General features: G+C 42.2%; 1 protein-coding gene across 1 annotated transcript; it reads left to right on the forward strand.

The window, feature by feature from the left end:
- Nucleotides 1-1,024: 1,024 nt before the first annotated feature.
- On the forward strand, nucleotides 1,025-20,960 carry T265_12431 (hypothetical protein; the record flags this gene model as incomplete). Its single annotated transcript, XM_009163847.1, has 10 exons — nucleotides 1,025-1,128; nucleotides 1,163-1,276; nucleotides 1,468-1,712; nucleotides 2,027-2,088; nucleotides 3,327-3,430; nucleotides 3,465-3,578; nucleotides 3,770-4,014; nucleotides 20,122-20,248; nucleotides 20,298-20,539; nucleotides 20,635-20,960. Coding segments are annotated over 10 exons (1,626 nt in total), but the record flags the coding sequence as incomplete, so codon positions are not given.
- Nucleotides 20,961-23,921: the final 2,961 nt, after the last annotated feature.

Genomic DNA, 23,921 nt, shown 5'->3' on the forward strand with positions numbered 1-23,921 from the left:
TATTTAGTCCGCATAAATTGCAATCAGGATCTCTACGTGAAAATATTAACCCTGTTGGATATGCTCCTTTTGATCCAGCGCTCGTTCTATATGAATAGCATGTGTAAGCACCTTGTTAATAAAGTTGAGAGTAACTCAACCAACGTAACGAATGTCTCTTTCGAAGACGTTGAAGCCTCTTTGTACAAGTGCGAGTTGATCGCACTACTGATCAGCTGCTTGCAACAAGGAGGCCGCAGGTTCCAATGATCCTAGAGCTTTGTGAGAGGCATGCTACAGTTTTTTTACAACTCGGGTTAAAACGGACTTTTATTCCTTTTTGGCTTTTTGGCACTAAGTGACTTTATAATAAAATAAAATCCTCACTAAAAATTAACTGTATTTGTCTCACAAAGCTGTAGATGAAACAAATATAAGACAAACGACTGTAGAGCATAGTTGTCCCCCATAAAGACTCACAAATTTGACTACTGTAAAGAATAAGGTGAAAATTTTTCCCCATGCTGAGGCACTCATTGAAGTTTGGAAACTGGACGGATAGCAGCACTGCCAAGTGTGAAGAACGCTGCATACGAAATGTGGTCATGCTTGTTAAGTAGAACTCGATGACATTCTTCAGGGCACAATTATGTCTGCCAGGAAGCTCGATCATTGTTCGGTGATGCCGTCTTTCTAGAACATGCCGCGGATGGAGCTAATTTGTTCACTAGCTGTCTGCCGAAAAGTTCATGCGAAATTCCATGTGAATTCTCCGATGTAAACCTGAAGAAGTAGGGTGTGTAATCCCCGACGGATTCTCGTGTGCACTCTAGACGAGTTCACTTTGAATCACCGTTCTTGTTCAAACATCGGTGAAACGTTACTACAAACATCACGGTGACCTTTGCTGCGTGTTGACGATATAAGTGCGCCAACAAGGGTGTTATTTGCATCCGAGTAAAATGCAACGTGTTTGTCTGTTTTACCTGCTCACTCATATACTGTCCTACACCGACGCCTACCGATTGGTACGTAGCGGCTGTAGCAAATTGAATAATGCGTATTCTGCGTCCAGGATCCAACAAGACTACGTCAGCTATATGAGGAATTCAAAAGGAACTACAGCAAATCCTATGAGGTTGATGGTCAGTTTGTCGAGTCAAGACAGTTATTTGTAACTTAGACGATATCAAGCGTTTCAATATTTTCGAGGACAATCTAAAACAAGCAGAGTTTTATCAAACTCTTGAACGTGGAACAGCTCTTTACGGTGTAACGCGGTTTTCGGATCTCACTGGTAAGATGGCGTAGTATGGTGTTGATTCAAGCGATATATTAAGCCAGTTTCAGTTACCCATTAATCATTGGAAGTATAATTTCCATTCCTTGACCTAAGGGCTTCAGTAAAGTAACTTCAGCAATCTGTATAGATTGCCTTGGAAGAAGTCCCACTTACGTGGCCTTTGCATTTCCATACTTGAACTGCAGGCGACGAATTTCGGGAAGCCTTTTTGGGCCTTCGCCGTGATCAGCAATACTCGACGACGTCGCACAGTTATGTGAAAAAGGACTCCGTTTCCATCCCCCAGGACTACGACTGGCGAGTATACGGTGCTGTTGGGCCAGTGCTGGATCAGGGTCACTGTGGTTCTTGCTGGGCATTTTCCGTCATCGGCAACATTGAGGGTCAATGGTTTCGTAAAACTGGTCAGCTCGTTAGTCTGAGCAAACAGGTAACTCTTGACATACTTTATATTGATGGGTTCCATGGTGGTTTCCACGTAACTCACCTCGCGTCTGATGGAAGGTGCCGTTTATTACGGAACCTGTGGAACTTATTTGCGACGTTCGTTTACAAATGTGGGACAGCCAATGAATGTCTACGAAATCGCCGATAACGGCTACATGCTTCTCTTCCATTTGATTACTGGTACGACAGTTTAAGGGGCCTGCTTCTGAACCTCCACAGATATCACGTTTCTGTAGCGTAGGATTCGAGTTTTCTAAGGAGGCTTTGGTTCTCCGAACTTTAGGTGACTCGTAACAGCGAGCTTCCATGTCACCTGAACCACCGATATTGTCCCTAATTGTACGCTTGCTTAATCTGAAGTGCGTGGAGGGTGACAGCGGTTGTAATCTAGGGCTTACATCTTGTGAAATTGATTGCATCGGTAATTCTGTTAACGTTCAACTTTCGGAGTTAATCCTTTTCTTCAATTGGATGGCCGCACTGAAAGTTTCATATGGTGAATTAGAACTATGGGCACTCTGCATCATCCCTAAAATTGTAAAAACACAGTGTCGTTTTACGCATTAGACGTACTGGGTGGTTGGGTATTTAGTCCGCATAAATTGCAATCAGGATCTCTACGTGAAAATATTAACCCTGTTGGATATGCTCCTTTTGATCCAGCGCTCGTTCTATATGAATAGCATGTGTAAGCACCTTGTTAATAAAGTTGAGAGTAACTCAACCAACGTAACGAATGTTTCTTTCGAAGACGTTGAAGCCTCTTTGTACAAGTGCGAGTTGATCGCACTACTGATCAGCTGCTTGCAACAAGGAGGCCGCAGGTTCCAATGATCCTAGAGCTTTGTGAGAGGCATGCTACAGTTTTTTTACAACTCGGGTTAAAACGGACTTTTATTCCTTTTTGGCTTTTTGGCACTAAATGACTTTATAAAAAAAATAAAATTAACTGTATTTGTCTCAAAAAGCTGTAGATGAAACAAATATAAGACAAACGACTGTAGAGCATAGTTGTCCCCCATAAAGACTCACAAATTTGACTACTGTAAAGAATAAGGTGAAAATTTTTCCCCATGCTGAGGCACTCATTGAAGTTTGGAAACTGGACGGATAGCAGCACTGCCAAGTGTGAAGAACGCTGCATACGAAATGTGGTCATGCTTGTTAAGTAGAACTCGATGACATTCTTCAGGGCACAATTATGTCTGCCAGGAAGCTCGCTCATTGTTTGGTGATCCCGTCTTTCTAGAACATGCCGCGGATGAAGTAAATGTGATCACTAGCTGTCTGCCGAAAAGTTCATGCGAAATTCCATGTGAATTCTCCGATGTAAACCTGAAGAAGTAGGGTGTGTAATCCCCGACGGATTCTCGTGTGCACTCTAGACGAGTTCACTTTGAATCACCGTTCTTGTTCAAACATCGGTGAAACGTTACTACAAACATCACGGTGACCTTTGCTGCGTGTTGACGATATAAGTGCGCCAACAAGGGTGTTATTTGCATCCGAGTAAAATGCAACGTGTTTGTCTGTTTTACCTGCTCACTCATATACTGTCCTACACCGACGCCTACCGATTGGTACGTAGCGGCTGTAGCAAATTGAATAATGCGTATTCTGCGTCCAGGATCCAACAAGACTACGTCAGCTATATGAGGAATTCAAAAGGAACTACAGCAAATCCTATGAGGTTGATGGTCAGTTTGTCGAGTCAAGACAGTTATTTGTAACTTAGACGATATCAAGCGTTTCAATATTTTCGAGGACAATCTAAAACAAGCAGAGTTTTATCAAACTCTTGAACGTGGAACAGCTCTTTACGGTGTAACGCGGTTTTCGGATCTCACTGGTAAGATGGCGTAGTATGGTGTTGATTCAAGCGATATATTAAGCCAGTTTCAGTTACCCATTAATCATTGGAAGTATAATTTCCATTCCTTGACCTAAGGGCTTCAGTAAAGTAACTTCAGCAATCTGTATAGATTGCCTTGGAAGAAGTCCCACTTACGTGGCCTTTGCATTTCCATACTTGAACTGCAGGCGACGAATTTCGGGAAGCCTTTTTGGGCCTTCGCCGTGATCAGCAATACTCGACGACGTCGCACAGTTATGTGAAAAAGGACTCCGTTTCCATCCCCCAGGACTACGACTGGCGAGTATACGGTGCTGTTGGGCCAGTGCTGGATCAGGGTCACTGTGGTTCTTGCTGGGCATTTTCCGTCATCGGCAACATTGAGGGTCAATGGTTTCGTAAAACTGGTCAGCTCGTTAGTCTGAGCAAACAGGTAACTCTTGACATACTTTATATTGATGGGTTCCATGTTCAAGCATCTCCTGTAAAAAATAAGTCTTTTTCTTAATTGGTGCAAATCCAGTCAGGAGTTGTACTCTCTTGAAGGTTTCAAGTCTTCTAGATTAGAAATTTTGTTCTTTGGACTAAAACACCTTACGCGGCATAATTTTATTCATGTGCGAAAACGCCACAAATATACAGACTGTATCAAATGGTTTGTCAAATAAAAGCAGTCTATTTCGTTTTCTTCGTGTGCGACGTGCTCAGAATTGTAAATCTGCTGTGCGATAACGTCAGTCACTGAATAGTGCGACACTGAAAATGGGTCTATCACGCCATTTGTTACCTGAAATGTGGAGCAGTGTCTGGGAGAAAACTCTCATGGATGTCAGAGAGTTGGTGTAAAATCTAGTGTCTGATATAGTATAAGGGGTCCTCATTTTCAAGAATCCGTTCTCCAGGAAGTCTACCCGGGAAATTTGATTGCAACCGTTGAAACCACCAGTTTGAGTCATGTCTGTTCAACGTTAGAAATTTGCATCTTCTGAGGCAGGAATTTATTACATGCCTTGGCTGCCAAGAGGATGACCTCTTCGTTGGTCTAATCCTTTGTTGATCCTGGGTTGCAGTCTAAGCCCACCAGTTTTAATAAGCCCCTAGTTTACATTTGTCTTTTGACCATACGCGAAAACAGAAGCTACCTGTAGTCGAGTGGAGGATGGGACTTGGATGGAGATTTCGGATGGTGAGTGAATATAAAGGGTTGAATAAACTAGAAATGCCATGCAGTCAAATTAGCCCGATAGAAACACATTCATCGGGCGTGGTTTGAGAAATACCAACGACTTAATGTAAAACCTGTTCCAAAAAGCAAAACAGAGTTGTATAGCCTGAGAACTATTACCCAGAACCCAATAAAAACTCTACGTCCTGTAATTGTTTTTTATTTGTGTACAGCCAGTGCGTGATGTTCCTTCACCTCTTAAGCGCAATGAGGAATATGGGGAAAATCCATGGGCTTAGAAGTATCAGAGTCCTTTAACGCGATCCTAGCAATTAAAAGAAAGAAAAAGAGCAACTTGTGAGTTTCAGAGCTTACAAAAGATGGGAGAACTTTTGCCGTTTGTGATGTATTTGCTCCAAAAGGTAAGTCTTCCTTTTTATCCGATGGAAGATCCACAGTCAGAGCCTCTCCAGAGCACTAAAAATTTTTTTTTGCTATACTGCCTGTAAAATGTTGTAGAACCCACAAGGTTACAATCCGTGGTCCCTAATTGCCGATGTGATTCATTTTCTCGAGGTCTGCTCAGAGTATACTGGTGAGATTAAAAATCTCCTCGAAAGTTTTTGATACCCAGACCTAACGCTTCGCAGATCTGAATCAGCCTCTTCCATAAAGTGGAAGCACTTAGAGATGCTTATTTTTACAGCCATACTTTGGTAGCTTCTTGCAATTTCTTGAATATTCAGTTGGTATCAGGCGGAGAAGATGCGAAAAATAGTATGATTCTGTCTTTGATGGTACTCCGTGAAAATGCAGATTGTTTAAATGTAACACACTATTGATAGCGTTGCTGAAAACTCCTCAACAGTCCACGACTGGTTTCATCATTTTTGGGGCATATGAGCCAGTCACAGTCCTCAAGTTTACGTTGACCTTATGGAATTAAACCCTAAATGGACACATTTCGACAAATGCTTCCAGACATACATCATTGCACACCATCATTACCATTAATTTCCCTCCTAATTCAGTTGAGCCTCCCATTAAAACTCCACTAGTGTGTAATTGAAACTATTTGGTGAATCATCTTTTTTAGTGGAAACACTGACTCTGCACGAAGGTATGCGCAAAGCATAGCGATGCTTGCGGTCCTGTTTATGAGCGTCAAACGGTCAGCTAAGGATACGCGTGAGCTTCGCAACTACTTTCTGAATATAAATATAAAAACTAGTGAAAATCGCTTCCTGGTTAATGAACTTAACAGCCTTCCCATCTTGCTGAATCGAATGCTGAGTTCATTCTTGTTCATTCCCTTTTATCATGTATCGATCTTTTGTGTTTTGATGATGAACTCTACTGAACATAACTGTGAATCTGACAGATTGATCTTTTTCCTCCTAAGTTCTCAGCTGCAATCATTTTTCTGTTCTCTCGTGATTTGCTCTGAAGTCTTGCAGAAATGTTATGCACAAGCGAGTTATTTTTTATTACTTTGATATGCTTGGAGCCCCTGCATCATTATCATTATCATCATCACCATAATCATCATCACCATCATCATCATCATCATCGATATCATCATCATCATAATCATCGCTAGCGGAAGTAGCACTATCAGTTCTGTCAACATTATCTGCTCCGCAGCGTCTATATTCAACACCACTACTTTCCAGTTCGACAATTGCTGTCTTGTCTAGTAGCATGCTGTGAATTCTTCACTCATCCTGCATGGCCCATTGATTACTCTTCTTCTTCTTCTCCGAATTCAGCAACTCGTCGATTGTGACCGATCCAGCCGTGGCTGTAATGGAGGTTATCCTCCAGCAACCTATGAGAGCATCAGGCGAATCGGCGGCCTTGAAATTGAAGCGGACTATCGATACACCGGTCATGATGGAGTGTGCCACCAGAATCCGGGGAAATTTGTAGCTTATGTGAACAGTTCGGTGGCTTTGACAAACGACGAGAATACGATTGCGGAGTGGCTGTCTTACCATGGACCGATAAGCATGGCACTTAATGCAAGACTGTTGCAGGTACACTTGCTCTTGACTGTTGGTTATACCTGAAAAGCCCACAAACCATGAAAGTTAAATCTCAGAATGTTCTGTACAAGACCTACTTTATGTAATAATGGCTTTACATAGAAATTACAATTACAATTACTGACAATATATACTGGGCCTACATCAATGCTAGGGTAACGCGTGTCGAACTACTTTACTTCCAAAATCCCGAAAAGTTATTTAACTGACAGCCATTGCTATTTCGTATTTGTCTTGATAACTTCCTCGTCAGTCCACAGTACAAAACTCGTAAATATCCACGTACGAGTGTATATAAGGACAAGGAAAATATGATCCTTCCTAGATGTGATGGTAGTATAAGATCCAAAAGTCGCTCGGGCTTCGGACAGACACCTGTGGTCAGCAACTTTTTCAGAACGAGTCGTTAAGTTTAGGCAGCCTTAGATGGTGGCTCAGCTATCATTCGCTTGGGGAACATTTCTTCCCTCTCTCTAAAACAGCTTGCTCGATTATTTTGCATTGCATGTCGTCTAATGATGGAGCTGCCTCTGCTTTGGCGCCTTCGTCAGCAAAACTGACAAACAGCTTTCAGGAACTGTAGACAAACACACTCAGTGTTTACTACTTCTCACCCAACAGATAGCACACACCTGCCAGCATGCCGCGTGCATTCAAAACTTACAGGTCGCGGGTCACAAAGTAGTAAGAGGTCATCGGTCCGGTGCTGGATTACACAGGGACGATCCTCATCAACAAAAAACATTGATCTTATGTACAATCGAAGTGTTGGCAAGGCGACCATGCCCTGATTCACCACACCTTGTTACCTGGGGTCATTTACATTGTTTGAAATTTCCATTGTTATTTCGTCTGCAAAATAAGTTTTTATAATTTTTGAGCTTGTGGCGTCTGAGGTGGCTGCATCGTGTAACGTTGAACTCTTTTCTTTATAATGAGCTGATTAAGGTGAGGCAGTACATGACACGCTCTGCTGTCTAATAATGAGCTATTAAGGTGAGGCAGTACATGACACGCTCTGCTGTCTCCTGAGCTCACTATGTACTTTTTTATAAATCCAACATTGTCTGTTACGATGTGCGAATTTGTTTTTTTTCCTGTCTGCAGTTTTACGTTTCGGGAATTATACATCCACCATCCGCCTATTGTCCAGTTAAAGATATCAGTCACGCCGTGTTAGCTGTTGGCTTCGGAACTAAAGACAATATGCCATTCTGGATAATAAAGAACAGTTGGGGGACAGTTTGGGGTGAAGAGGTAGGTTGAGAAATCGATTTTTTTAAACCTAGACATGAATCCTAACATTCTTTTCTGAGAAATTATTGAACACGAGTAGATGGTGTGATTTTGCCTCAAATCCACTTTCGAAGAAATTTGTGCATGCATGCGATACGAATCAACAGCCATGCAACCCTCGTGTGTTATTTCCTGCAACAAAAGTTGACGTAGTGATTCTAGCTAGATAGGGTTGCATTTTTTTCTTTCGAAATGGCAAACTATTGCCGAAAGAACTGACCTTCGGTGTCCATGAGGTTGAAAATGAACAAGACTATAGGCAGAAATCTTTGATCAACGCAAAACCGACAAAGTTCTGTCCACACTTATCGCTACTTTCGTGTCTGACATGGATTGATTTTGGAACCCTTGAACACCGTGGACACAACACATATAACTATTGTCCACTTACCCGGAAGCCCTCATGTTAGGTATGCTTCACCATCCTCCCATGATTATTCACTGTAGAGGATGAATTTTCACAAATAATCTGCAAATCGTGATCAAACGGTAATTCTTCCGGAAACACGGGCAACCTAGTGGTCACCTTTTGCTGAAAACAACCTTTGAGAGAAACTATCTCCCAAACAGATGGGATATTCCACAATGTGACTCCCATGTTTGTTTTGATAACAACGATATTATAATATTGTATGCATAGGCCCCGCATATCAGCCTTGGTTATGCCGTCCTAAAAATAAACCCCGCAACAATCAAGTGTTACCACATTCGTTGGCAGTTTTTCTCTGCCGGCACTATGCAAACGAATGCCAACAAAGAATCGAAATTCCCCGCACTCGAGGAAGTTGTAAATCGCGGAACACAATAGGAGATATCAGGAATGTTTTTGATCCAGGAACTTGGGAACATTGTACTATTCATACGCTAATCGTTTCATCACATCACTGTGCCCGCATTCGGTTATTTAGGAAGGTTATTCGGCCAGTGGCGGGGCAGTTAAAACCTTATTTACATGACTGGGCAATTGACACATCCGTACTCAAAATTGCTGAGTGTCGCAGCATCCCACTCAAACTTGAACAGCAGGCACCTGATAGTCTCTCGTACTTGAGTCGTCACCTGCAAAAAGATTTACAAACGACTACAGTGAAAATAGCCAAAATAGCCAAATTTAATGTTTTTGGCTTCTCAGACCCAGAAAATGTGTTCATGTCACGAAAGAAGTAATACTTTGGCAGGCGTGCTAAGCTTTGAGCGTATATTTCCCTCGAGGCGTGTATTTCTGAACAATTTTGGCCCGCACAACACTGGATATCAACGGAATAGTAGGAATCACCAACGAACTGTTTGCAACAAAATAGATAGGCAACAAAGCTTGGTAACTTCAACTCAACACCACAGATTGCACCAAAGAGCTTTGAGACGACTCCCAATATTCCATAGAATGCCTAATTATAATAGATTTTGTAAAAAGAACCTAGACATTCACTGTGCCAATAAATCTGCTTGTCAAATTTAATTAATGGACTATGTGGTTAAGTTATAGAGAGTTGTGGGTATTTCCAAAGTCAACTTCGGATGAATGTGATGCTGTAAGTGTGCACAAGTTTGCCTATCTCAATGGTAACCATTTTCGAATGTGACAAGATGTAAAAATGCTAACTTGTAAGCAGTGTGAGAACCATTTGCTGTTCATATTGTGCTAATCTTTTTAGCAGTCCACAGTTTTCTAAATTCAAAAACTGTTTTCTTATACTTCACCCCAATTATTTCACCGTAAGTTTATGTAAATTTCACGCGAAATCAGCTAATAAAGTGTTGAAGTGGACGTGAAAATTTGTACGATTCAAGCGATGTAGAGCATGTGTGGGAGGCTCGTGGTTGTTCCCAAGTTCCACTAATTTGACTTAATTTATCTATGAATAACAAAGCTCCAAGGCCACCGACGGTTTTCAAAGACAAATGAGGAAACAAATTCATAAGCTGCTTGGCTTATGACCCGAATATGTCATAGTGTGCCATGCCACTTTGCCACGGAGCATGATATAAACTACTCGGTGTTTCCACCACAATATTCTTCTGTATAGACATGCCATCAAGCATGAACCAAATGTTTGTAATCACACCAATTTTCCTGGTCGCCCTGTCTCACGTTCAACATTTGGTCTTCATTTATCGGTTGCAAATAGCTCTGTCACTAATTTCTGCAAGAACCTTAAGGAGTTAACACATGTGACAGCTATGAGGTTGATGTTCGTCAACCGCCCCAGTGACGCTGTCGACTAAGAGACTTTGTGACTTGTCTGGATTGAAACTGATCCAGAAAGAGTCCAGTGGCTGTATCCTCTTGCCTGAAGACGTATTGCTTCACGGTGCATGTTATGCACTTACAAAGTTACGCAAGCTACTATTCAAGATGTACATCTCCCCAGTAATTTGACTGTGGGTTTCTCCGCTATCTCCAATAATTTTATTTTTTCCTCATGTCGTTGATTTGTAATGTCCTCGGTATTTCTGACCGACCGCCACTGCCTACCAGAAAAGGTCATTCGGGCCTCTGGGCTATCTAGTTAGATCCCGTATCCGTGAGACTGTATGAAATTGATTTCCTGATATACTCATCGCCACATCGCTTGTGCCTTGGTCTTCGCCATCTGTTGAACCAACTTAGTTTACAGAAAAACTCATTAAACAGTTTTGCAGGAGGTCACTAAGTCTAAAGTCCGATCAGACGGCATTTAATAGCTTGCCTAATATCCCGATTCATGATGCAATAAGTGCTGAACACTGTAATCCTAAGAATTACAACACCATCAATTGCAGGGTTAATGTTACACCGCCAAGGTATCAGCTATCACCATAAGGATATAGTAATTTGTGGCTCAATGGAATACTTCCATCATACTGTGATAAGAGGGGTGCGAGAGTAAGCTAAAACCTTAAGTAATTGATGGATAACGCCGGTATATGGATCATAGGACTGTTAGCTGGTGCTGGTGGTCATCGCAACACCATCATGCTCAGTCCTTTCAACAGGCGTCCACAAGCCCTCCAACCGCTTTTGTTCCCCCGAGTTAACACCGACTCCAAGGGTTTCTGTTCAGCACCACACTCAACTCCGTAGTTTCTTAATGTGCGCAGGTGTCCAGTGCTTCAACCATTATTGAACTGCAAGTTCCGTTTGGATCATAGGCATCCATATTATATCCCAGATTTAACGGCAAAACATGACCGGTAATCAAAATATGGGCAACCATGTAATAACAAATAAAACGTAATCGAGAATTCCGTCCATTCAACTGGTTCGAAGTGACCTATAAAAGCAGACTATCATGTCTCTCGTCAACCGGCACAGCTGAAGATGGCATCGGTATCTGCACTGCTCAAAACTTGTTTGTTACACTTTATCTCCAGTGTGACCAGAGAGATCGAACCTACCATTCTGATTTATTCAAACTCAAGACGGAAGTTCTCCACTACGGAACAATACTAATAGTAATAATAATAATAATAACCAAGAAATAATGGAAAGTTAGATTGNAGACTCCAATGAAAAAAAGAAAAATAATAAATAAGGCATAATGGCACTCAGTAAAGAATTCTACAAACTATGTTCATAAAATACAACTACAGCAGAAGTGTTGTGAACACTGATGGTCCATAATTGTTCGGTCCATGTGAAAAACGCTTTTTTGCTAACTGCTGTAATACTACTACTTTTGCAAACACATTGATCGAATTTCGAAAGCGATGGGTCAGGTACGCTGAGGTTCGATCTCGGCCAGCTATTATACTCTTTCAAGGAACGATTTTCTATCTCAAATTGAAGTTTATTTGTGATTGGCATACACTTGGAACTACAAGTGGAATGGAAACCGAAAAGTTGGTGGACAGCAGAAATTTTAAAATGTCTACAGCTTTGTTCTGTCCGTGCAGGCAATCTCAGTTGATAAACCACAATTTCCAACATCATTTTTCATCCGATTTACTGAAGTTTTATTTCATAACGGGAACGCAGTTCGGGTATGGGATACGCTCGATAAAGGACGTGGCGAGAGGCACAGTTTCTGATACTAATCCGTGTACCATTATGATATCATTCGACTATTTTTTCACAAAAACATTGCTTTTTTTCTCCGGATCAGGGTTACTTCCGAATCTATCGAGGTGATGGTACGTGCGGCATCAATCTTATGGCAACATCGGCAATTATCTACTGAGAAGTTATGACGCAATTTAAAGTGTGATTACTTGAAAATATAACTTTGCTAACGTTGGTTGTTCCACAGCTAAAGTCCTGTTACATTGTTGCTGTCCTCTTTAGGCCGTTTCACGCATCGTCTACATACAAGCTTGTCAATACAAAAGCACGTCCTATGTGTTTTCTGTTACTTTTTAAATAGGATGATGGTCTTTTCATGGACGAATTCCGCAGTAAATTTTGACAATCCTCACAAGTCTGTAATTGCTCCAGGAATTCTGGAAACGAGTTTCTAGGATTACGTAGTCATAGTGAAAAGTGATCGAGCCGCGAGCCACCTGTCAGTGTATGTGACAACAAGTCCTCATAGTTTGTGACAAGTAAATGTGGAAGCTTCGGTCAAAGCGCGGCAACTGTTTTCCGTTGTTAGTGTTTGGTTGTATGCTAAACTAAGACTGCAGGATATTTGTATGTCATTGCGATATCCTCTAAAATACGATGCCACAGAAAATAATGCGATGTCTTTCGGCGATTTTTGTGGTTTCAAGAGCTATTGCTACAGCACCAGGCTAATAAAACCCTAACCATATCTTCGCATGACTTCAGTGATATTGTGATCTTTGCTTTCGATCCCTTTTATCTGTAACAGTTTAGAAAGAACAGGATGGTGCACATTTTCAACCCGAAGAATGAAAATATCTACAGGCGTTTAGCCAAGGTTGGCAAATTTTTGGTTCAGGTCTCTTGTAAATTCTAAAAAGTGCTATCACTCAAAAGGTACAGTGGCATGGTTGGATTGGCGAATTTCCGGCTTTTTATTGGTTAATTTTTCGAGGTATTTGACTGAGTCGTCAGACTGGGTCTGTCGATTGTTTCAATGCGACTGGAGAAGGAGCTGAGATTCCCCAACCAAACGGCTTGCTTTTTGACCAGAAGGAGAAACCACGTGGGAGAAACCCCACTAGTTTGCGTCCACTTTCTAGATCGGAGGTTAACGTAGACGGTGACTGAACAAGATTTTAAAAGGAATTCACACACAGGTGTGCAGCAAACATCAAGGACAGGAGTGATGATCAACCGAAACCACAGCATAATTTGAATGCAGGAGAGGAAAAGCCCACACTCCACTACTGCATGAAAGCAGCAGTAGTGGCTTTTAAACGTTGATGTGCTTTAGGTAAATTTTTGTACTTAAGGTGAGTGAAATGGAATGGAAAAGCTTCCGACAGGTAGAACTTCGTCGGGTAAGCTCAAAAGGAGCCATTTGAACAAGCCGCTCTTATGCGTCAAAATGGCTGCAGAGGGCGAAGCCAGTTGGATCTCCAAACTCATGGATAGTTTAGTGTGAATGAGACTCTTTGAAACGGTGGGATACATGACAAAGGTGTGAAGATGTCAGAAAAGGTTTACTTCTCATAATGGCTGCTGAATGCTTACTACGAAGAATCATGCAGTTTGACTCCAGATAAACACGCCATCATGAAGAGACCGGAAGTTGCCGTGTTATGACCATTTGTGTACTTCCGCGACTTGTTGAGCTATGTTTGGTGGTTTCAGAAGAGCTTGATGAACAATCGGTAGTTTTTATTTGGGCAACGTTTCGCTTTTGACACAAAAGCTTCATCAGGCCAAGTGAGCAGGTCACCAAATTGACCAGGTTATAAGGCAGACGGGGAACCAATCAGTAAGTCAATCCTCTTCGGATTTTCACACTAGATCCGTGTTGAGTGTCAATTAATGGCTCTCATCGGTTAGTGAAGTTGTCAAAATCTTGCTTTGGTGGATTGGGGTGTTCGACCGACACCACAGGGTCTCTCATTCCAGGCTGGTCAATGGTTAGAGCTTTGACGAAAATAGTCTCCCAGTTCTCTTGGTTGGGATTGGATCAAGTATGACTACTTGTCCAGTAGAAATTGTAATGCACTTAAATTTTCCTCCAAACACCGTTGCCTTTCTGTCAGACTTTTGAAACAAAGGCTTTGTTGAGAGACCCTAATCATCCCCTTGTCTAGGTTTGGGTGCCCTAGCAATATCCCAGCCCACGAACAACCATGAATCGCACAATGCATTTAAACTGATATCACATCATCCACTGTGTGATGCCATCAGCTTGGTCGCCTCACCTGCTGAACGCAGCAGAGTGGGTATGCGAAAAAAGGCTACTCTGACGTCCCTATTCTTTCTCTTTCACATATTCCCATCGTCCTTTTTATCCCATCAAAAACCTTCTCCTTGTAGGGCAAGCTCTTAGGTACGATGATCCCGTTCATCCTGCGTTGGCTTCGCAAGCAACACCGGCGCGTTATTGGGCGCCTGGCATCTCGAAATAAGTCTATAAGATTCGATGCCTAGTCTATCTGGCTGACTTCAACCTCTGCACTCCGAAGTAAGCAGAACAACAAGCTGACGTTGCTCTCACACTGGATTCATTTGACATTGATGAATGCTGTGTATCAGAAACAAAAAATCAAGATGCAGACGCAACGAATGAGCTATCCGCTTAATCCCTGTCCACTCGCTCCCTACTATGCACTCCTGCCGATCTATAGTCTGCTGCGGCAGAATGTGCGGAGGTTGGTATCCACCTAGATCATCGGGAGGAAAGATTCTTGCATGATTGGATATCCGCTGATAGTCACCTCTGTGTTGTTCGTTTGGTAACGTCCGTGTAGGAGTCTCACAAGGGAAATTTTGATCGATATTTGTTTGTCACATCCGTTCAAAATCCAGCTGACTGTAGCTCCGACCTCGTCAAAGGCAGGTTTTACGACGCCCTGAATGCCTAGTAGCGGCGAGCTAAGAGCTTTAATATGGTGGTGTTTGTCGGAGATCTGAATGCACAAGTGGGCAGGCTTAGCCTATCCGAGACTCAATTAGGGGTCGATTGGTCTCGGTAGGTACAGACAATGGGGAACGATTGCTTCAGCTGTGTGCTGGTCGCAGACTGTTTTTACGTACTACTAACTTCCGAAACAGCCGCAATTGTCTGGTCGCATGGTGTCCTCCAACGGCATGCTGGTCACGAATTCGAGTAGACCATACTGCGGATCAATAAGTAACTGCTGGTCATTTTGGAACACGTTTGTGGATTCTGATTTAGCACTCGTTCGGAGTCGCTTCTCCCTTCGGTTTATACGACCGCGTAAGGTGCTGGGAAATCGCTTAGCAACTGAGAGACTGGAAGATTCGGATGTTAGACGAATTTACTAGAATCATCTGGAGTCACTACCAACTGTGAATTCATACAGAGATGTGATTTCCACCCCTCTGCACAATGCTAGGTGTTTTGCCGCTACGAGACTCACTCAAACACTGGATATCAGAGCGAACAGCGATACGGCTTAGATCTCGGAGAAATATCCCAACCAGTCCCGAATATATCTTGACGCTACGAATTATCAGATATCAAGTAAGAGACCACAAATTCTGATGGACGCGGAAAGCTAAGGAATTTGGAGAGGCTCAGAAAGCCTGAAGATTATTTCAGCTGATCCGTGTGACCAGCCCCTGGAATCCGCCGGCGAGCGAAACCATCAGGGATCTGAATGGAATGAACATCTTGAGTAAAGATATGTTCTGAAGCATATGTTCTCTGAAGCGCCACCGAGCTTCCGGTCCGGATGACCTCACACCCGCATTATTCAAAGATGGGATGAAGTTCCCAGTCAGCGCATGTTTGATCTGTTTTCCTGCATTCGAAAAAAGGAGACCGTTTCAGACAACTGGAGAGAGGCGTCCATTTTCAACGAAGGACTTTTTTATAGTGTGTTTACCGCCAGGGTATCATCTTGACCACGGTCATAAGGAGAATGTTGGCGTCACTTTGTTTTATCGTCTGATGACACACTGACCCAAGAGCAGCAGGCGGGATCCCGGCCTGGTAGGGGCTGCGTCTACCAAATCTTCACATTCCATCAGGCGCTAGAATAATGTCGTACGTGTAAACAACCCACATTTTTACCATTCCTAGATTCCAAAGGCGCATTCGATTTGGTTGACCAGTCTGTTCTCCTTGACAAGCTTTCTCAACAAGAAATGTCCTGGAAGTTTGTGAACATAATTAGTTTTATGTATTCTCAGACTTCCGGACGTGAGAATATACGGAGAACTCTCCGTTTTCGTCTTCGAATGGGAGGACCAGATGCAGGTGTTTTTTGATGAACAAACCAGAGTCATCCGTCCTTTGGTGTTCGATTTTGTACCCACAAAATTTAGTCATGCTCCCGGACATTCGGTCACTGGACACGTTACTTACACGCCAAGGATAGACATTCGAAGTTGTAAAGCGTTTTACGTATCTTGGGAGTTTTATCAGTTCTGAGTGTACTTTGACAGGTGAAGTCACACGAATATGCAACGCTGGGGTTGTGTTCGCTAATTTGAGACACCTTAGTCTCAAGGGACGTGTGTATCAGGCTACAGTGCGGGCTGTTTGTTGTATGGCTGCGAGACGGCCTGTTCGAGCAGAGGAACTGAGAGTTCTTCAGGTCTTTGATAGTCGTTGTCTCACGACCATAGCACGTGTGGGTTGGTGTCAGCGAGTCTGCGATGAGGCAATTATAAAGCGAGTTTTCTTTTGTGCAATGGGTGCTTCCCAAAGGAAGTATGTTGAGCTCCAGAAGCTATGTCGGTTAGGCCATCTATGGTGTATACTGGACCACTGTTTCCCAAAATCAGTGCTGTTTTTAGTGCCCATCTCAGAGTAGCGGAAGCAGAGACATGGTCAACCCTCGACCTAGCAAAGAGGTATGAAGAATATCACGAAACGTCTGGGCATCTTCGGTGCTACTCGCTTTCCAGGATGGAGACCGCATGAAGACGCCAAAAGGTATGGCTGCTAATCGATGCGAATGGCGTTATTGTCGTCAGTTTCCATCTAGGTTGCCTGAGTGATTGTCTGAAGGTGTATGCACGTCGGAATGATGGTGGTAAGCTAGCGCTAAGTCCCTTCACCATCCACTTTTATTGTTTTCTTCATAGTGAGTCGTTCAAACAACTTATGGGCACGCGGAATCGAAGCATCTGTGGTGAACACTGATTTCATGCTTTCCATGATGATGGTGATGATGATGATGATGATGATGATGATGATGATTAGATAATCTCGAGGGGATTTTCTCCCAGTAAGTCTGCGGATAGTTAAGCGCGATCATTTGATTGTGTTTTTTAACAGAGTATAAATGAGGGGAATTTGGTACCACAGATGAATCCGTTCAATAACGAAAGTCATTTCTACTATGCGTTCGTGTTGAAATGAATATGCACTGTGGATTTATGTGTGGATACAACTGGTTGAATGGACAGATACATAGAGATATATACACACAGAGATACATACATGCGTACATACATACATACATACATCCATGTATACATACATACATACATACATACATACAAACATACATACATACATACATACATACAAACATACATACATACATACATACATACAAACATACATACATACATACATACATACAAACATACATACATACATACATACATACAAGGATAGGTAGATAGTGGACAAATAAATGGGTTGATACGTAAATAGGTAAATAGATAGATAGGGAGATAGATGAATAGACAAGTGGGCATTAAAATATTGCATGGTGGATTGATAGATGGTTCATATATATATTATATATATATATATGGACATGTATAACAAGCCCAGTAAAGCGAGTGAATTCAAAAAACCATACACCTAGAGTTTGAGTTTTTGGTAACTAAACACAACGAATTCAAGTAAAATATCAAATGCTGCAGCACACACCCGAAGAGACACTATAAAATACATCTGGTGTATCGTGCAACGGCCTACTTTTTGTCTATGGCTCACGTTTGTAACCAGGGGAAATTGTTTCACTCCTGAGATCGTTAACGAGTGATTAATTTTCCATGGTGATTTAGGACAGGTTCACGATTGTTACAAGTGGGTAGAATTGGCGAAGTTACTTCCAGTGTGGGAAGGTAGATTAAATCATGAGTATATGAATGATGTTGGACTGGCTTCGAAAGGGTCGTGGGTGCATGGGTGAGTAACATCGGATCAAACACTTCCTCATGACGTGTCAGACGTATCAAAATATTTGGAAACCTCAAAACGAACCAGGATACTCATGGCATCCACAGAAAACAAGACCAAAAGACAGAAAACACTATAGACAGACAGGAAGGGTGTGAGCGGCATGAAATTTGTGAAATGAGATTCAGTGGGAGCGGGAGGTCTCTTGGTCTCAGAGTAAGCGGGTGGTCTTCCTACACTAGGTACCGCCAATTCGACATATTATGTCCAAAGCTTCGAAAAAATGACTGATCTTTATCAGCCAGTCTGTCATTATAAAACCCGTACTGTGTTGTGCCATGTCATAACGTGCAACTTTCCAGATGATGGTAGATCGATAATCCACGTCACAAGAAGACGGTGGACAGATCGATTGCGGAGCTGAAGATAGCCAAGAATCGACCCAGGTACCAAAGGATGTCGGGGAACAGAGACTTATATAGAATGGCAAACGAGTAGTAGGATGGAGTCAGAATGAAGTTGGCCTATTAGCTGCGGACAAGCAGCCGAAGCAAATTTTCCCAGTATGTTATGTTCCAAACTTATTGATTAATACAGGTCACGCTTGAAAATCACTTTAACCCTTTGATTTTAATCAGTTTTCGTAGAGTAATTGCGAGATAAATGCGTTCCCGGGCGCTTGATTTATATTTCGTTTCGTCCAAACCTATTTTATTCGGTCCCATCGATAGCAGCACGCATGAATTTTTCAAGTGTCCAAACCTCATGGGTAATTTGAAAAAAAAACTCGAAGTGGGCGTATCCCCCGCCTTGAAATAAATGCTGATGAATATTAAAACCACACCCTGCGTCAGCCACCTTGCTGCATGACCAGACCTCAATATGTGTGAGCGTTGTACATGAACAAACCGCAGCTAAAAGAAGTTTTTGACCAATTCTACTGAAATAAAGCTTGTCACTTGTTTTTGACCATTCCAGATATTTCCGTTTCTGGTCTTCTGGCTCATTTTGACCACAAGAAGCTGACTTGATCGTCAAAGCGGCTCTAGCACTCAGAACAACAGAACTGCCGTTTTATTTTAAAAATTTCGTCTGTTAATCAACAAATCTTTTGCTTCATTTTGAGTTCTCAGTAGTAGCCACAAGTCAGTGCTTCAAGATGTGGACGAGTTAACAACCTCGCATATTTCACAGTTCACCAAATGCCTACTCGATTAATATGACCTAATTCGACCAGTGATACAGAGAATTTTTCAAGTTTCATCGTTCAAATTCCAAATATCATATGGCGACTACAGATAAGGTTTGTTTTCTAAGCAATTTGTATCTGATGTTAACATGTTTATTCGCTAGCAAATTCAAGAGAGATCCTGAATCGGACTTTAATCTTCTGATAAACAGTTGGCGTCTAGGTGGTCGGGATGTTTGAATTTGTATTTGAGCAAGTTTTCTACTTGAGTTTATCTTGTCGCACTTTACCTTTGATCTCTAACACTGGCATAAATAGTCAATGTAGAGAGAAGTCAAACAAAAGTATCAAAATGAATAACAAAAATGTTCTGTTGCTGTGTGCTATTTGTATCGCCATTGTGGCTGCGAATCCCAACTTCCAGGTAAACATGTTTCCTATCAACCTTCGGAATGTTTATTTGCAAAACTTTAGGCCGTGTCTGTTTTCTAGGCTTCCTCATAACTGATACTTTTCAAGTAACAAATTTTTCATTGTAAAACACCGGGTTAACTCCCCTAAAATATTTCTCACTGTTCACAGGAGCTCATAGAACGTCAACTGTACGAAGAGTTCAAACTGAATTTTAGGAAAGTCTACGAGAACGAAGGCATGTTCTAATTTTTGTATTTAGAACCTCCATTTAGATGACAAACTAAGATTCTCGATTTTCCGGGACAACTTGAAACGACTTCAACACCTTCGGAAACATGATCAAGGGACCGCAGTCTACGGGATCACAAAATTTTCCGATTTAACAGGTATGAATGCGTTTCAGAATGAGAGTGCATAATGCACACTAATTTTTAGCTGAGGAGTTTCGTCTCAGGTATCTGGGAGCTCGATTCCATCTTGAAACCAGCCGTGCGGAACTCTATGGTTTTGATGGCCTGGGTGACGTCCCCGAAAAATTCGACTGGCGGGAACTTGGAGCAGTCGGTCCCATTCAGGATCAGGGTGAACGTGGTTCTTGCTGGGCATTTTCTACCATAGGAAATATTGAAGGGCAGTGGTTTAAAAAGACCGGGCAGCTTCTCACATTGAGTGAACAGGTAAATTATACGCCGAAATTAAGAATTGTGCAATGAAAGATGTCTGCTTGTACGAATGAAACCTGATTAAAACTTGACTGGTCCTTCATTTTCAGCAACTGATAGACTGTGATTCCGTAGACGATGGCTGTGGTGGCGGGTATCCTCCGGACACCTATGGTGACATTGTCAAAATGGGTGGCCTTGAACTCAACGCCGACTATCCGTACACCGCAGCCGACGGTGTGTGCAAGATGGACCGGTCAAAGTTCAAGGCTTACGTCAATAAATCCCTGGTCCTGCCAACCAAAGAAAATCAGCAGGCTGTGTGGCTTGCGAAGAACGGTCCACTGAGTGCAGGCATCAATGCGGACTACCTCCAGGTAGTAACCTTGTTTTATGAACGTTTTGTTAGTGACCCCACTACACTAAGCAAATTCTGAGTTATAGTAAACCCAAACATCTAATTAGGTAAGAGTGTTGCGTGTAGTTGCCCCTTTCATCGTTTCTTTGCGTCATACCGCAGTATGCATTGCTGAATTTTAAGCCAGCACAAAATGGACACAAATCTATCGGCTTTACTTACCATAGCTGCCTACCAAAGGCGTCGTACACTCTACCTTCTACCATATTTGGTTGGTGATGGGTTGCTCACCTTTTTTGTAAAACGTCCCCTAAACCTTGTCAAATGAAGCAAACATTAGTAGAACGTCCCAGGTTGTCCTCAAGTAACGGGATTTAAGGGAACTGTTTTTAACAGTGATCAAGACCGAACTGGTGGAATATCAGCTACTTTTCTCTGTTCATTGTGAGCGGGAGTGAAGTTCATCCTTGTATCTTGTATTATTTGCCTGTTGATTCCAGTTCTATATCTCCGGTGTGATGCATCCAACTCACTCTGAATGCCCCCCATCTGGTTTGAATCATGCCGTGTTGTCCGTTGGATTCGGAAGTGAACACAATGTGCCCTACTGGATCGTCCGAAATAGTTGGGGAAAGAACTGGGGAGAGAAAGTAAGACAAACAAAAACTAATGATGCTGGGTGACCCAATGCCCGAGCTCGTAGATATGAGTAACTTCTAGGTGAAAGTGTGCTGGGGGCAAAGCATGCCAGTTAAACTACAATGATGTATTTTTCAACCGGCAAACCACCGCACGGTTAAATTGATTATCCTCGGTGGTAACGTCACATCATTTTTCGTCTGTTTACCATCATGAAGCCTGCTAGACTTCTTATTCCTGCAATATTGGACGATTCAAGTAACACTCCCCTCTTCTGACCTTCTCAGGGCTACTTTCGGATTTATCGTGGTGACGGTACGTGTGGGATCAATACAGTCTGTTCTTCCGCTGTCGTCCTCTGAACCGGAAAAAAATCTTCACCTCACAGGATGAAACAAAGCTTTTGAGAATAAAACCTTTGTTTGAAATAGAACCCTTGGATTCACGTCTTTGGCTGAAACAGCACAGTTTATTTAAAAAGATTTTGGTGACCGGATAGTCTTTTGGTACAATCTATGGCAGTTGATAACTGGGTAAAATGTAGTGAAAAAGGTAAAATGAAATTAAAATTGCATCGAATATGGGGACTTACATAGAACTTAAATATTAAACTTATATAGAACTTATATATTAAACTTATATAGAACTTAAAACCACCCAGTCTGATGCAAATTATGAGTGGTATTTTACTATGGCTTTGGTGTAGTCCATTTTGTGCCGAATGGTGGATGGAAGGGAGTGAGTCAGCTCATAAATGTCTCATAATCTGTCATCCCATAAAAGGTAACTGAATTTTATGTCGGATTTGGACTTTCGGGAAAAATCAAAACTAGCGGAGAAAAATCAACACACACACACACAATACCCTTAATCCAAAATTTAATTCGCTAGCATCCGATGCGGATTGGTATTCTAACTTTGTTGGACCACACGATACCTGTGTACAATTATAACAGTAGAATGTTTAGACTGAAACTATTTGGGTGGGTGATATCCAATACCACCCAATATCCAATGGGTAGTCTGCTTTCTGGATTTGGTATTATCTAGTGGTAAAGCTTTATAACAACACCGCATCCTTTTCACAGTAACAAAGAAACATCAACTATTCCGAGGATTTATCTCACAATGAGGCACTTTAGTTTGATGGATATCCGGATCGTATAAGAATATATTCAACTGTTCAGACGCAAAATATTCGGATGCTTGCCGCGAGAGTAGTAGTGACACGCTCGCCTAGCACGCCTGTCTGATGTGCGGCGTACCATTCCCGGCCGTTGGGAATGCACTGCTCTAATGAGCTCTAGTCCAGTGCTTCCCCCTTCAGTGTGGACTCACCAGGACGATTGTGCCAGGACAGGAGGACGAATGTTCAAAACAGACTCATGTTATTTTGTATTCCGCAAAATTCCACAACCAACAACACCTGAAATACGAGTATACCACCGCCTAGAGCAACAGTAGGAACAAGGACAACTCTACCAGAGACTGAAAAACTAGCACTTTAACCTACTCTACGTGGCTTTGTAATTACTCAAGCATAAAAGAAACTGTGACAAAAATGCCGGATTCGACTCATGAAAAACGCTTGACATTCCTGAGGAGTTAATACCAAGTTACACGCCCCTAAGTGAAAACAGTTTGGGTTTTCGCATAAACAAAAAGCAGGGAACTGAGAATTCCGAGTACAGGGAGCATCAGTGTACTAGAAGCTGACATCCTGCGTACTGGGTATGGGCCGGTTGAACTTCTAAAGTTGCTCATACTTAATCACGCTTATGCACATGGCGCATCACAGTTGATGCGCCACAGATCTGACCGATTGTGCAGCAGTTAATATCTGTCAGCGACACTATAGAACCCCTTGTGTCATTTCCACAGAGTCCGATGATGAAATTGTTTGCATAACCAGAGTCTTGGTCGAAATGTGTGGGAAGTCTACCTCCAAATGAGGCCGACAGTTCAAGTCATCTCCAAGCTCGTCGTTCCCTGCATGCTGTGTGTACATGGCCTACTTATTCCAAAATCTACCAAACCTCGTTTGATTTTCTAACAATTTGGCTAAAGTCTAATCTCATACAATAAACTTTGTTTTATTGAACTCCGTGACCGGGTCACACCAATCACTTATGAATATGATCCGCAATCTAAGCTTACATATTTGTAGAGGTGCGTTCGATTTGTCACGATTTCGCCTGCCATTACGTTTCCGTATTCGGGTTCAGGTTGAAAGAACTGACAATCTTGGAATACTATCGATGAAATAGATAGAAAATCCACGCACAACTTTCGCGCGCACTTCAAGTATCCTAGTTATATGGCAGTAACAGGTAATGGTGGAACTATTTGGGCAATGCGGCAATTCATGGGAGTATGTTCTATCCCGTCATTGAGTGGAGT

Source organism: Opisthorchis viverrini (assembly GCF_000715545.1).
Source record: "Opisthorchis viverrini unplaced genomic scaffold opera_v5_1, whole genome shotgun sequence".
Lineage (NCBI taxonomy): Eukaryota > Metazoa > Platyhelminthes > Trematoda > Opisthorchiida > Opisthorchiidae > Opisthorchis > Opisthorchis viverrini.